The sequence below is a fragment of the Felis catus genome, chromosome X (genome assembly GCF_018350175.1).
Source record: "Felis catus isolate Fca126 chromosome X, F.catus_Fca126_mat1.0, whole genome shotgun sequence".
NCBI lineage: Eukaryota > Metazoa > Chordata > Mammalia > Carnivora > Felidae > Felis > Felis catus.
Window position 1 is genome coordinate 126,909,175 of NC_058386.1, and position 12,837 is coordinate 126,922,011.

Below are 12,837 nucleotides of genomic sequence, written 5' to 3' on the forward strand. Positions count from 1 at the left end.
AGTTTCTGGGTATAAAGGTGAACATATGTTTATATAGGATGAGACTGGTTTTTATTCCCCAGAAATTTCCCTTTGAGAGTTTATGTCCAGAGAGGCCTTCAGTGTAAGAGAAGAACTACAATCTGACATGCTCTTCCCTGCAGACAACAGAGGTGTGAAGGACGAGAGCATGGAGTGGCCTAGCACTCGTTACTAAGCTGTATGAATGCAGCAACAATCTGTGTTGGATTTAGGCCATGTCAGTGTTTTTGCTGACAGCTGATGCTGTCAAAAGCCTTGCAGTGGTTACGGACGGAGAAGGAAGATGAGAAAGTGACAGCCACAACCATCCCAAAGGCTCCTCAGTGGTTTGAGGGTATGTGTACCAAGAGAGATTACTCGGTGGTATTCAGATGACAGTACAAGTGTTCACAAAGCACACAGAAACATGTTCAGCTCACACACGGTAACTGCATCTATAAATATATATTCACCACTACAGTTTAGTAAGCACACTTAAGATTTTGGGCAATGGTAAGTAAAGGCACTTTTTAAAGGAAAGACTTTAAGTTAAATACCTGATGTTCTGCTGTCATTAAAATGCCTTGCAATTACTAACATCACTTGGACCATTCAGTATCCGCTCCCACGTGAACACATGAACAGCGAGCAAAGGATCACAGCTGTTAGTAAGAGAATAATATAAATAGCTAACCTGGATTTTCCATTGACATGAAGACAGTTTCTCCTGAGAATGGGAATAGGGTAAGTGTGTCTTCATAGACCATTTTGTGTTTGAAGGTGTATCCAGAGAAGAAGACAGACAGGAAGTCAGTTTGTGCTCCAACACTTAGAATGTACCAGTATGCCACCTCATGCAAACAAACTGACAGCTGCAAGTTGTCAAAAACATAGCCGTTGATGCCTGCAAACCAAATGGGAACAAGACATTTGATTTATTATTTTGGGTTGTCGTGATATGATGAAAAATAATGACGGGTTAAGCCCATTACCTTATTCCCAAGGAGAGGTAGCGCTATACTTTCCATAACAGTACATCGCTAGTACTTGGTCACCTAGCTCCCAGTCACAAAGCGAGAAGAGTCATAGACTTTAACCCTCCGTGAACTGGAGAGGGAAATGCTACAAAAGACGGCCTTGATTTATACAATTGGAATACTGGCTGCCAATTAGATAATTGTATTGTAGCAATGTTAAAGTTTTTCAAAAAATATCTGTACTCATAGTGAATGCAAAATGAAGTATTATGAGATAAAACAGCATGATGTCTGCAACCTGTTCTGAATTGGAAAATAAGCAATAAAAGTATATGGAGAAAAAAGAGAATAATACAGTAAATAAGGAAAAATATTAAAAATTAGTGAATCGGGGAGCCTGGGTGGCTCAGTTGGTCAAGCGTCCAACTTTGGCTCAGGTCATGATCTTGTGGTTTGTGAGTTCAAGCCCTGATTTGGGCTCTGTGCTGACAGCTCAGAGTCTGGAGCCTGCTTCGTATTCTGGGTTTCCTCCTCTCTCTGCCCCTCCCATGCTCATGCTCTGTCTCTCTCTGTCTCTTAATAATAAATAAATGTTTTAAAAAAATTAATGAATTTGGGTAAAAGGTATATGGGAGTTCTCTATAATATTCTTGTAGAAGTTCTGTAAGTTTGAAATTATTTCTAAATAAAAAGCTAAACAAAAGTAACAGTGACTTTCTTCTATAAAGGGAATTATTTCTGAAAGCCTCTTCCATACATCTATCTATCTATCTATTCAATAAGTGCCTGTCTATTCTGCAGAGTGGTTCACAAATCTACTAAGCAATGCTCAGACTCTAGCTGAGGGCAACTAAGCAAGAATCAAATTTCTTGCCCTACAAAGCATTAAAAGATATTATAAGTCTATTGTAATTGAAGGTGTGGTCATCCACAGGTATACATGAATATGTCAATCAGAATATAGAGTCCAGAAAGAGATACAGATATACATGGGAATTTAATACGTGATAAAGGCAGCATTTCAAACTGGTAGCAAAAGAGAATGAGCTATTTGCTAAATGCTGATGGAAAATATGACTATTCATTTATTTTTTATTTTTAAAGGTTATTTATTTATTTATTTATTTATTTTGAGAGAGAGAGAGAGAGAGAGAGAGAGCATGTGAACAGGGGAAGGGCCAAGAGAGAGGAGAGAGACAGAATCTCAAGTAGGCTCTGTACTGTCAGTGTGGGCCTGATGCAAGGCTTGAACCCACGAACTGTGAGATCATGACCTGAGCCGAAACCAAGAGTCAGATGCTTAACTGACTGAGCCACCCAGGCACCCTGAAAATATGACTATTCATATGGAACAACAAAAGACTCTGAATAGCCAAAACAATCTTGAGAAAGAACAAAGCTGGGGGCAATCACAATGGCTGATTTCAGGCTACCCTACAAAGCTGTAGTAATTAAAGCAGTATGGTACTGGCACAAAAATAGTCATAGAACAAAGGAAGAGAATCAAAAGCCCAGAAATATATCCTTAAGTATACGGCCAACTAATATTTGACAAAGCAATCAAAAATATTCAATGAGGGGGCTCCTGGGTGGCTCAGTCGGTTAAGTATCCGACTCTTTTGGTTTCAGCTCAGGTCATGATCTCACAGTTTGTGAGATGGAGCCCCGCATCGGGCTCTGTGCTGACAGCAGGGAACCTGCTTGGGATTCTCTCTCTCCCTCTCTCTCTCTGCCCCTCCCCTGCTCACATGCTTGCTTGTGCTCTCTCTCCCTCTTTCAAAATAAATAAATTTTAAAAAAGAATATTCAATGAGGAAAGGGTAATGCCTTCAATAAGTGGTGCTGGGAAAACTGAATAGGCATCTGGAGAAGAAAGAAACTGAACCCTTACACTCTACACAAAAATTAACCTGAAATGCATTAAAGACTTAAACATAAGACCTGAAAGTGTAAAACTCCTACAAACATAGGGAAAAGGCTCCTTGACATTGGTTTTGGTGATGATTTTTCTCGATATGACACCAAAAGCACAAGCAACAAAGGAAAAATTAACAAGTGGGATGACATGAAACTAAGAAGCTTCTGCACAGCAAAAGACAATCAACAAAATGAAAAGGCAGCCTAAGGAATAGGCGAAAATATCTGCAAATCATTTATCTGGTAAGGGCTTAATATCCAAAATATATAATGAACTCATAAAACTCAATAACAAAAAAAAACCTCTGATTTTTAAAAAGGGCAGAGGAAGGTGTCCCTGGGTGGTTCAGTTGGTTAAGCATCCAACTGTTGGTTGGTCAATGGGTACATGAAAAGATGCTCATCATCATTAATCATTAGGGAAACGTGATCATTAGTAAAATAGATCAGACAGAGACAGAAAGACAGTGTATGATTCCACTTATATGTGGAATCTAAGAAAGCTGAATTCATAGAAACAGAGAGTATAATGGTGGTTACCAGGAGGGCGGTGGGGGAAATGGGGAGATGTTGGTCAAAGGGTACAAAATATCAGTTATAAGACAAGTTCTGGGGATCTAATTTACAGCATGGTGATTATAGTTAATAATACTGTATTATGTACTTGAAGGTTGCTAAGAGAGTAGATCTGAAATGTTCTCACTAGAAAAAAGAAATGATAATTATGTGACATGATGGAGGTGTCAGCTGACAGTATGGTGGTGATCATTTTGCAATAGATAAGTATATCAAATAAACATGTTGTACACCTTAAACTTACACAATGTTATATGTCAATTATATTTCTGGAATATCTGGAAATGAAACAAGGCAAAGAACAACCTCAGACTTTGTATGAAGGGCAGTATTTTAAGAGTAATCCTCCCCAGGGGCACCTGGGTGGCTCAATTGGTTGAGTGTCTGACTCTTGGTTTTGGCTCAGGTCATGATCTCATGGTTCATGGGTTTGAGCCATGCATTTAATAGCTGAGAGCGTGGAGCCTGCTTGGGATTTTCTGTCCCTCTCTCTCTGCCCCTCCCCCCTCTATCAAATAAATAAAACTTAAAGAGCAATTGTCCCCAAAAGTAAATAGAAGTGTGCGTAACTTCCAAAATAGTAAAGGAAAAAGATGGAGTTTAAAAATAGCTTAATAAAAAAAGCAACAAAGGAGAAAAAAATGAAAAATTCAGAAAAAATAGGAAACACAAAATCCGATAGTACCAATAAATCCCATGCAATGGGCTACATGCCCCCCGTAGGAGAGAGATGGTCAGATTGGACTTGAAAAAGTAGAACATGTATTCCTTCTCTAGACTTGTATTGCCACATTTTCTTGACATAACTTACATAGTTTTGTTTTTGAAACAAAGTGGGAATAAAGTGATAGAGATATGATTAGAAATACTGAGGAAAGAGCCCTAGCCCAGAATGATTAGAACATATCACATTGCCTTGAAAACATATCACTCTCTACATATATATACATACATGTCTATGCTTTCTCTCTTGTGGTCATTATTTACTTTACAAAAATGAGGTCATATTACATATACTTTTTCTGCATCTGCATTAGGTTATTCAACAATACTTAACAGAAATTGCTTTAAGTAGCTGGGTACAGCTCTGATCCATTCTTTTTAATGGCTTCATGATATTTCATATTATGGGTGTGCCACAATATATTGAAACATCCCTCTAATGATAGGCATTACCTTTGACTTTAGTTTATTTGTTTTCGGCACTATAAACACTGCTACAATACATCCCTGTACATCTGTCCTTATGTACTGGTGTTTTACTCCCATGAGATATATCCCAGCAGTAGGAATGTTGGATCAAAAGGTATATATATTTAATTCTAAAAATTTACATAGTAAAATTGGTTCTTATTTGGAGCACAGTTCTGTGAGTTTCAGCACATACACCAATGTGTGTAGCCACGAGGACAATCAGGATACAGAACATCTCATTCAACACGGAAAACTCCATTGTACCGGAGCCCTTCATTGCAAAGAATCAAGCTCCGGCTCCACCCAAGCTCTGACAACCACTATTCTATTTTCCATCCTTCCCCAGAATGCCCTTGTAAATGAAATAACACAGTATGCCACCTTTTGTGACTGGATATTATCACTCAGCTTAATGCCTTCGGGGTTCATTCATGTTTTGTGTATCAATGTTCATTCTGTTTTATTGCTGAGTATTCAAGTGTGTGGATGTACCACAGTTCGTTTAACCATTTGCCTACTGTGGGACATTTTGATTATTTCTAAGTTTTTAAAAATAAAACCTGGCATATTTGTTCCCCAGGGGTCCATTTTCAAGAAGCTAAAGGCGAAGGTGGGAAAGGAGAGGTTTCCTCCCCATTTACTTTCTCCATCATTGTGTTTTCCCCAGGGGATAGAAATGGTGTGGACCCCTAAACCTACCCAAATAAAATCCCAAAAAACTGAGTTTCCAAAAAGTTACAGCATCTTAATTCTTCGTATTAAGGGGAAAGGAGACAGAGGGAAGGAGGTCCCTGGTTTGGGGGGAGACTCCCCTAGTTTGGTGGGATATTCCTCCCCACTTTGAATTACTGGCCCAAATGGAACAAGCAAGGGCTACAGCATTCAAGTTTCATCAAAGCCACACATTTTCCTCCCCTGTCTGACCCAAAGATATTCTACATTAAATCTGCATTCATTTCTTTACTTGTAATATGCGTGCTTTGAAATCTTTCTAGCTTCCTTCCCCAATTATCTGCTGTTAAGGAATTTCAGTCATCCAGTGGGACAGACAGAGTGAAATGTGCTCATTCCATCTTAACCAGAACCAGAACGGCAAATGCATATATTTTTAATTTTAATGGTTTCAATCAGATCTGTTTCAAAATACTGTACTACTTGTGTACTACCATCGCATGAGCATACCCTTGTGCTCACAAGCCCACGAGTAATAATTGTGTTACTGTCTTATCATTTTGCCAGTCTGATAGGTAGCAAGTGTCACAGCATTGGTATTCTATTTTGCATTTTCCTGTAGTGAGATTGAAATTTTTAAATTATATTGTTGACCATTCTGACTTGTGTGTGTATGTATAAAACACACACATATATGTGTGTATGTAATAGGCTGAACTGCGCTCCTCCCCAAATTCATATGTTGAAGTTCTAACCTCTAGTGTCTCCGAATGTGACTGTGTTCAGAGATCAGGTGTTTAAACAGGTAATTCATCAAATGAGGTCTGAGGGTGGCCCTAAGAACATGAAGTTTGTACCCAGACATGTGCACGCACAGAGGAAAGACCGTGTGAGGATACAGAAAGTGGCCATCGACAAGTCAACAGGCCCCTTCTGCTGACACCCAGATGTCAGATCTTTAGCCTCCAAAACTGTGACAAAGTAACCGTCTGCCATGAAGTCACTCAGTCTGTGGTCCTTTAAAGGTTAGGGTAGGCCTTGCAGACTAACACAATATATATATGTGTTCATATATGGTTATGTAATCATGGAGAAAATACATTTTAACATGAGCTATTAGAATATGGAATCCTTAGTGGGAAGGTATAGTTTGGGAGGAAATAGAGAGATAAAAGGGAGGAGGCAGCCAAATAAACATAAAAAAATCATGTTGTGTACCTTAAATATATATAATTTTTATTCATCAGTTCTACCTCAATAAAGCTAGAAAAAAAGATTTCTTTTTAATGTACAGAGTCTTGATTAATTTGACTGTAGCTAGCAATGGGTTTACATGTCTAAAATTGCATTCCCTTTGTAGTTCATGTGTAACTTACCAATTGAATGCATTAAAATAATTTTTAAAATTTTAGTTTTAGGAGAACCTGGGTGGCTCAGTTGGTTGAGCGTCTGACTCTTGATTTTGGCTGAGGTCATGACCCCGGGGTCCTGGGATTGAGCCCTATGTCAGGCTCTGCACTGAGCATGGAGCCTGCTTAAGATTCTTTTTGTCTCTCTCCCTCACTTGTGCTCTCTCTCTCTCACTAAAAAGAAAAATAATAATAAATAAATACATACATAAGTAAATAAATACAATTTTAGTTTTAAGTAATCTCCACACCCAACGAGGGGCTCAAACTTACAACCTTGAGATCAGAGGTTGTATGCTCTACCAGTGCCCCACATGCATTTTATATTAAGGATGGATTATGCATATTTGGATAAATGAAAGTTGTGTCTTATTTGATTTATTCCTTAAGAATAAAGTTCTCTGAATGCTTGATATCTTCGAAAAGACAAAAGCGTATGCATTATATGATCACACTTATGTACTTACAGAAAACTGTGTATGTTCATATGTAACAATTTTTAAGGAAATAAGACTCTTGCCTGGCATATCAATTAATCTGGACATCAATTTGGTGGCTTCAGTTTTCCTTTATCCATCACCCACTGGACTCAAGTGCTGCTTTACTTACTGTGCATGATGTTAGAGACCTGGAGCTCCGGGTCGTGGGGCGGCACTGCATCTGCATTCGGGAGGAAGCGCTTCATATTCTCTGCAAGGTACCAGCTTTGGTTCTCATCAAATACAGAAAACAGGATGACGTTTCTCTTGTCTGACATCATCTGTTAATTGTACATTTTGAAAGAAATAAATGCTATGAGTCTTGTTAGGTAGGAATTAGCAGTCTGCACGAAGTGATGGCATACATGTGCTATATCTATACTGAATCCTTTGGTTCAATTCCATTTCTCCCTAAGGTCACTATTATGGCACATACCAGGGCCTGGGGGGAGGAGCAGATGCTGCAAACAGTGAGTATATGTTTAGAGCAGATGTGCCCTCAAGGCAAGAGGGTGACTGGACCCACCAACTTAGTTTCTTCTGGACCCAAAGTCAAATGCTGACTGAATTTTTGGTACAGTCTGCAGCCTCATTTCCTCCAAGTTCAGATTAGAGGATTTTCATTCTTTAAAGACTCAAGTGATTATTCAGTGTTTTTCTTAAACAAGTTAGTCAAATCAAGTAAGATTAATGCCTCTCCTAAAATTCCAACAGGCAAGTGTCCTTCCACAAAGCTACCAATCTATAAAAAAATAAAAACAGAAAACAGAAATCAAATAACAAAGTTAAAATGGACCATAAAATGTTAACTAACACAAATATCTTAACTTTTCTGTTTATTTTTTAAAAACATTTTTTAACGTTTATTTTATTTATTTTTGAGACAGAGAGAGACAGAGCATGAACGGGGGAGGATCAGAGAGAGAGGGAGACAGAATCTGGAACAGGCTCCAGGCTCTGAGCTGTTGGCACAGAGCCCGACGCGGGGCTCGAACTCACGGACCGCGAGATCATGACCTGAGCTGAAGTGGGACGCTTAACCAACTGAGCCACCCAGGTACCCCTCTGTTTATTTTTTTTTAACATTTATTCATTTTTGGGAGACAGAGACAGAGCACGAATGGGGGAGGGGCAGAGAGAGGAGACACAGAATCTGAAGCAGGCTCCAGGTTCCGAGCTGTCAGTACATAGCACAACGCGGGGCTTGAATTCACAAACCGTGAGATCATGACCTGAGCCGAAGTTGGATGCTTAACTGACAGAGCCACCCAGGTGCCCCTTAAGTTTTCTGTTTAAAAGTTTTAAAGTTCTTTTCAGAAAAGCAGTTTTTATATGAACCAAAATTAGGAGTTAGTACTTGTTAACTGAATCTGTTAAGACTTACTGTGTGAACTTCACCAGTAGGTGTAAATTTCAATTTGCATAACCTAGCACTACAGAAACCAAAATGCTGAGGGGAGAATGCTGGAAAATATACAGGTACATTTCAGTCCTTTTCCAAAAACTAGTAGAAAAACTATAATTATGAAAACAAAATTCAGGGCTGGTACTTGACTAAATTTTTGCCTCTTCGATTTGTGTGCCACATGTTTTAAAATTCACATGCTTTATTCCCTAAATAAATGAAATGTTCTCAGACTAGTACAAATCCTATGTTTCATACATAACCACATAGACATGTAGTCAAGCCTCAGCAATATGGCACTAAGTTATTCTGGATCCAGGCAATGAGTTTTTGACAAGCATTAGGCTTTTCTTATTCAGACAACTCAACCTTATTTTTTTAAAGCAGCGTAAGTGGTCTAAATTTTCAACATTTCTGAAAGATCTTATATCTTTTCCTGTATTTTGCTCGACAAATATTTACGGAACCCCTACTACATGCCATGCGCTATGCTAGACACTGCACGTGTGTTAATTTTGAGTCACCTGTGATGAGACATCCAGGGGAGAAGGCTACACTATGATATACGTTTATGGGGTATCTAAATATGGGTGGTAGCTCAGCATGTAAAAATGAGCAAGACCACCTATAGAAAGTGGAATTAAATTTTTTTAAGTTTTATTTATCTAAGTAATCTCTACACCCAATGACGGGCTCAAACTCATGACCCCGAAAGTCACGTGCCCTTCTGACTGAGCCGGCCAAGAACCCCCAGAAAGTGGAATTCTAGGCTGGGAATGAGTATTATAGAAATATTCTAGAGCCCAGGCTCTCCTATCCCTCCAGCAGGCAAGTTTATTACACCAAACTAAATTCAATAACAGCTGTGAAAAACCCAGCTCATTTCTTTTATTGGCCAATATTGCAAACTACTGTTTTTTCTGGAGGCTATTAGGGGACATACACTGAGAGAGTATAACAAATATCTAGAAGTTCATATTCATCATCGGTCCATCAAACCCAGGGCTTGGAAAGAGAAGAACTCACCTGGTTTCCTCTTTGATCTACAGATCCTTTGTAGCATATGAGGAGAGGGCCAATGAGTCCTGAAGCTAGATCTCTCTCTGGATTAATGAAGCTCGAGTAATATCGAGTCAGGCACCGAGGATCTGATTTAGTCGGCCCATCTTCTACAGTCACTGTCCATTTATACTTGAATATCTCTCCTGGCATAATTGGCATATCTTTCAAATGTTTCATACCTATCCATACCCAAACCACAAAATCTCTTGATTAGATTATAACAAACCACATTTTAGTAAATCATGTTGTTATTTCAAGGGCTCTACAAATTTATATGTACATATCACGTTTCTTAATAAATTGAAACTAAATTTTCACCTATTATAAGTTTAAGATTCATGCAATTGTTTTACAGTAAAAGTGCATCCAGGACTTCAAGTTATATTACAAAGCTGTAGTGATTAAAACAGTATGGTACTGGCACAAAAACAGACATATAGATCATTGGAACAGAATACAACACCCAGAAATGAACCCACAACTATATGGTCAATTAATCTTTGACAAAGCAGGAAAGAATATCCAATGGGAAAAAGACTGTCTCTTCAACAAATGGTGTTGGGAGACCTGGACAGCAACATGCAAAGCAATGAAACTGTACCACCTTCTTACACCAGACACAAAAAATAAATTCAAAATAGATTAAAGAGCTAAATGTGAGACCTGAAGCCTATAAAAATCCTAGAAGAGAGGACAGGCAGTAACCTCTTTGACATTGGCCATAGCAACTTTCTTCTAGGTAAGTTCCTTGAGGCAAAGAGATGAAATAAAAAATGGACTGTTGGGACCTCATCAAGATTAAAAAGCTTCTGTACAGCAAAGGAAACACTCAACAAAACTAAAAGACAATTGATGCAATGGGAGAAGATATTTGCAAATGATTTAACAGATAAGGGGTTAGTATACAAAATCTATAAAGAACTTATCAAACTTAACAGCCAAAAAGTGAATCATCCAATTAAAAAATGGACAGAAGACATGAATAGACACTTCTCCAAAGAAAACATCCAGATGGCCAACAGACACATGAAAAGATGCTCAACATCACTCATTATCAGGGAAATACAAATCAAAACCACATTCAGATACCATCTCACACCTGTCAGAATGGCTAGTATCAAAAAGAAAAGAAATAATGGGTGTTGGAGAGGAGGTAGAGAAAGAGGAGCCCTCTTGCACTGTTGGTGCAAATGCAAACTGGTGCAGCCACCCTGGAAAACAGTATGGAGGTTCTTCAAAAAATAAAAATAGAACTACCCTATGATCCAACAGTTGCACTACCAGGCATTTACCCAAAGGATACAAAACACTAATTCAAAGGAATACATGCACCCCTATGTTTATAGCAGCATTATTGACAATTGCCAAGATATGAAAGTAGCCCAAGTGTCCACTGATAGATGAATGGATAAAGAAGATGTGATGTGCGTGTGTGTGTGTGTGTGTGTGTGTGTGTGTGTGTGTGTAAAATGTAATATTATTCAGGTATAAAAAAATGAAGTCTTGCCACTTGCAAAGAGATGGATGGAGCTAGAGAGTATTATGCTAAGTGAAATAAGTCAGAAAAAGACAAATACCATATGGTTTTACTCAAATGTGGAATTTAAGAAAACAAAAAAAATAGGGGAAGAGAGAGAGAGAGAGAGAGAGAGAGAGAGAGAGAGAGAGAGAGAGAGAAACAGACTCTTAACTACAGAGAACAAACTGATGGTTACCAGAGGGGAGGTGAGGGGATGGATGAAATAGGTGATGGGGATTATGAAGTGCACCTGTCGTATGAGTGCTGGGTGATGTATGGAAGTGTTGAATCACTAAATTGTACACCTGAAACTAATATAACAGTGTATGTTAACTAACTAGAATTAAAATAAAAACTTTAAAAAGTGAAAAAAAGAACAGGTCTGGGGCACCTGGGTGGGTGGCTCGGTCGGTTGAGCGTCTGACTTCGGCTCAGGTTATGATCTCATGGTTCGTGGGTTCAAGCCCCACATTGGGCTCTGTGCTGACAGCTCAGAGCCTGGACCCTGTTTCAGATTGTGTGTCTCCCTCTCTCTCTGCCCCACCCCCAATCATGCTCTGCCTCTCTAAAATAAATGTTAAAAAAAATTTTAAAAAGAAATGAACAGGTCTGTCCACCATTACATAGAATAGATATTATTAAATGTTTATAATAAATAACTGAAAATCTATGAAGAAGAAAAAAATACCAAGTGCTTAAAGAAATAGAGACATCAAAACCACAGTGGTAAGGTACAGTTGGTAATCCAGTTGACTCTGAGAATTTCAGGCCTGAATATATTCCAAAGGACTGCTCACTGAAGTTTTTTTTATGTTTATTTATTTTTGAGACAGAGAGACAGAGCATCAGTGGGGGAGGAGCAGAAAGAGAGGGAGACACAGAATCCGAAGCAGGCTCCAGGCTCTGAGCTGTTAGCACAGAGCCTGACGTGGGGCTTGAATTCAGGAATGGAGAGATCATGACCTGAGCCGAAGTGGGACTCTTAACTGACTGAGCCACCCAGGCGCCCCTGCTCACTGAAGTTTTAACTCACATATTGTATAAAGAGATGTGGTATCCAAATAATGCTGCAACAAACATAGGAGTACATATATCTTTTCAAATTAGTGTTTTCATTTCCTTTGTGTAGATACTCAATAGTGGAATTATTAGATTATATGGTGTTTCAATTTTAAATTTTTTGAGGAACCTCCACACTGTTTTCCACAGTGGCTGTACCAATTTACATTCCTAACTAATAGTATATGTGGGTTCCTTTTTCTCTACATCCTCTCCAACACTTGTTATTTTTCATCTTTTTTATTTTAGCCCTTCTAAGATATAAGGTGATATCTCATTTTGGTTTTGATTTGCATTTTCCTGATGATTAGTGATGTTGAGCATCTTTTCATGTGTCTGCTGGCCATCTGTATGTCCATTCTTTGAAAAAATGTCTACTCAGGTTCTCTGCCCATTTTTTTAAATTGTATTATTTATATTTTTGGTGTTGAGTTGTAGAAGTTCTTTATATGTTTTGGATATTAACCCCTTATTGGGTATATCATTTGCAAATATCTTGTCCCATTCAGTAGGTTGTCTTTTTGTTTTGTTGATGGTTTCCTTTGATGTGCAGAAACTTTTTATTTTG

At 38.5% G+C, this 12,837-nt stretch overlaps 1 protein-coding gene across 2 annotated transcripts in view; it reads right to left on the reverse strand.

Annotated features, from left to right (window-relative positions):
- The window catches only part of F8 (coagulation factor VIII), a 131,052-nt gene that overhangs the window by 57,877 nt on the left and 60,338 nt on the right, over positions 1–12,837 (reverse strand). For both annotated transcript variants that reach the window (XM_045051148.1, XM_004001054.5), the window contains 3 exons: positions 9,656–9,870; positions 7,355–7,505; positions 695–904 (listed from right to left, as the gene is read on the reverse strand). In XM_045051148.1, coding sequence (XP_044907083.1) covers positions 695–904; positions 7,355–7,505; positions 9,656–9,870 — 576 coding nt within the window. The remainder of the gene's footprint in view (positions 1–694; positions 905–7,354; positions 7,506–9,655; positions 9,871–12,837) is intronic.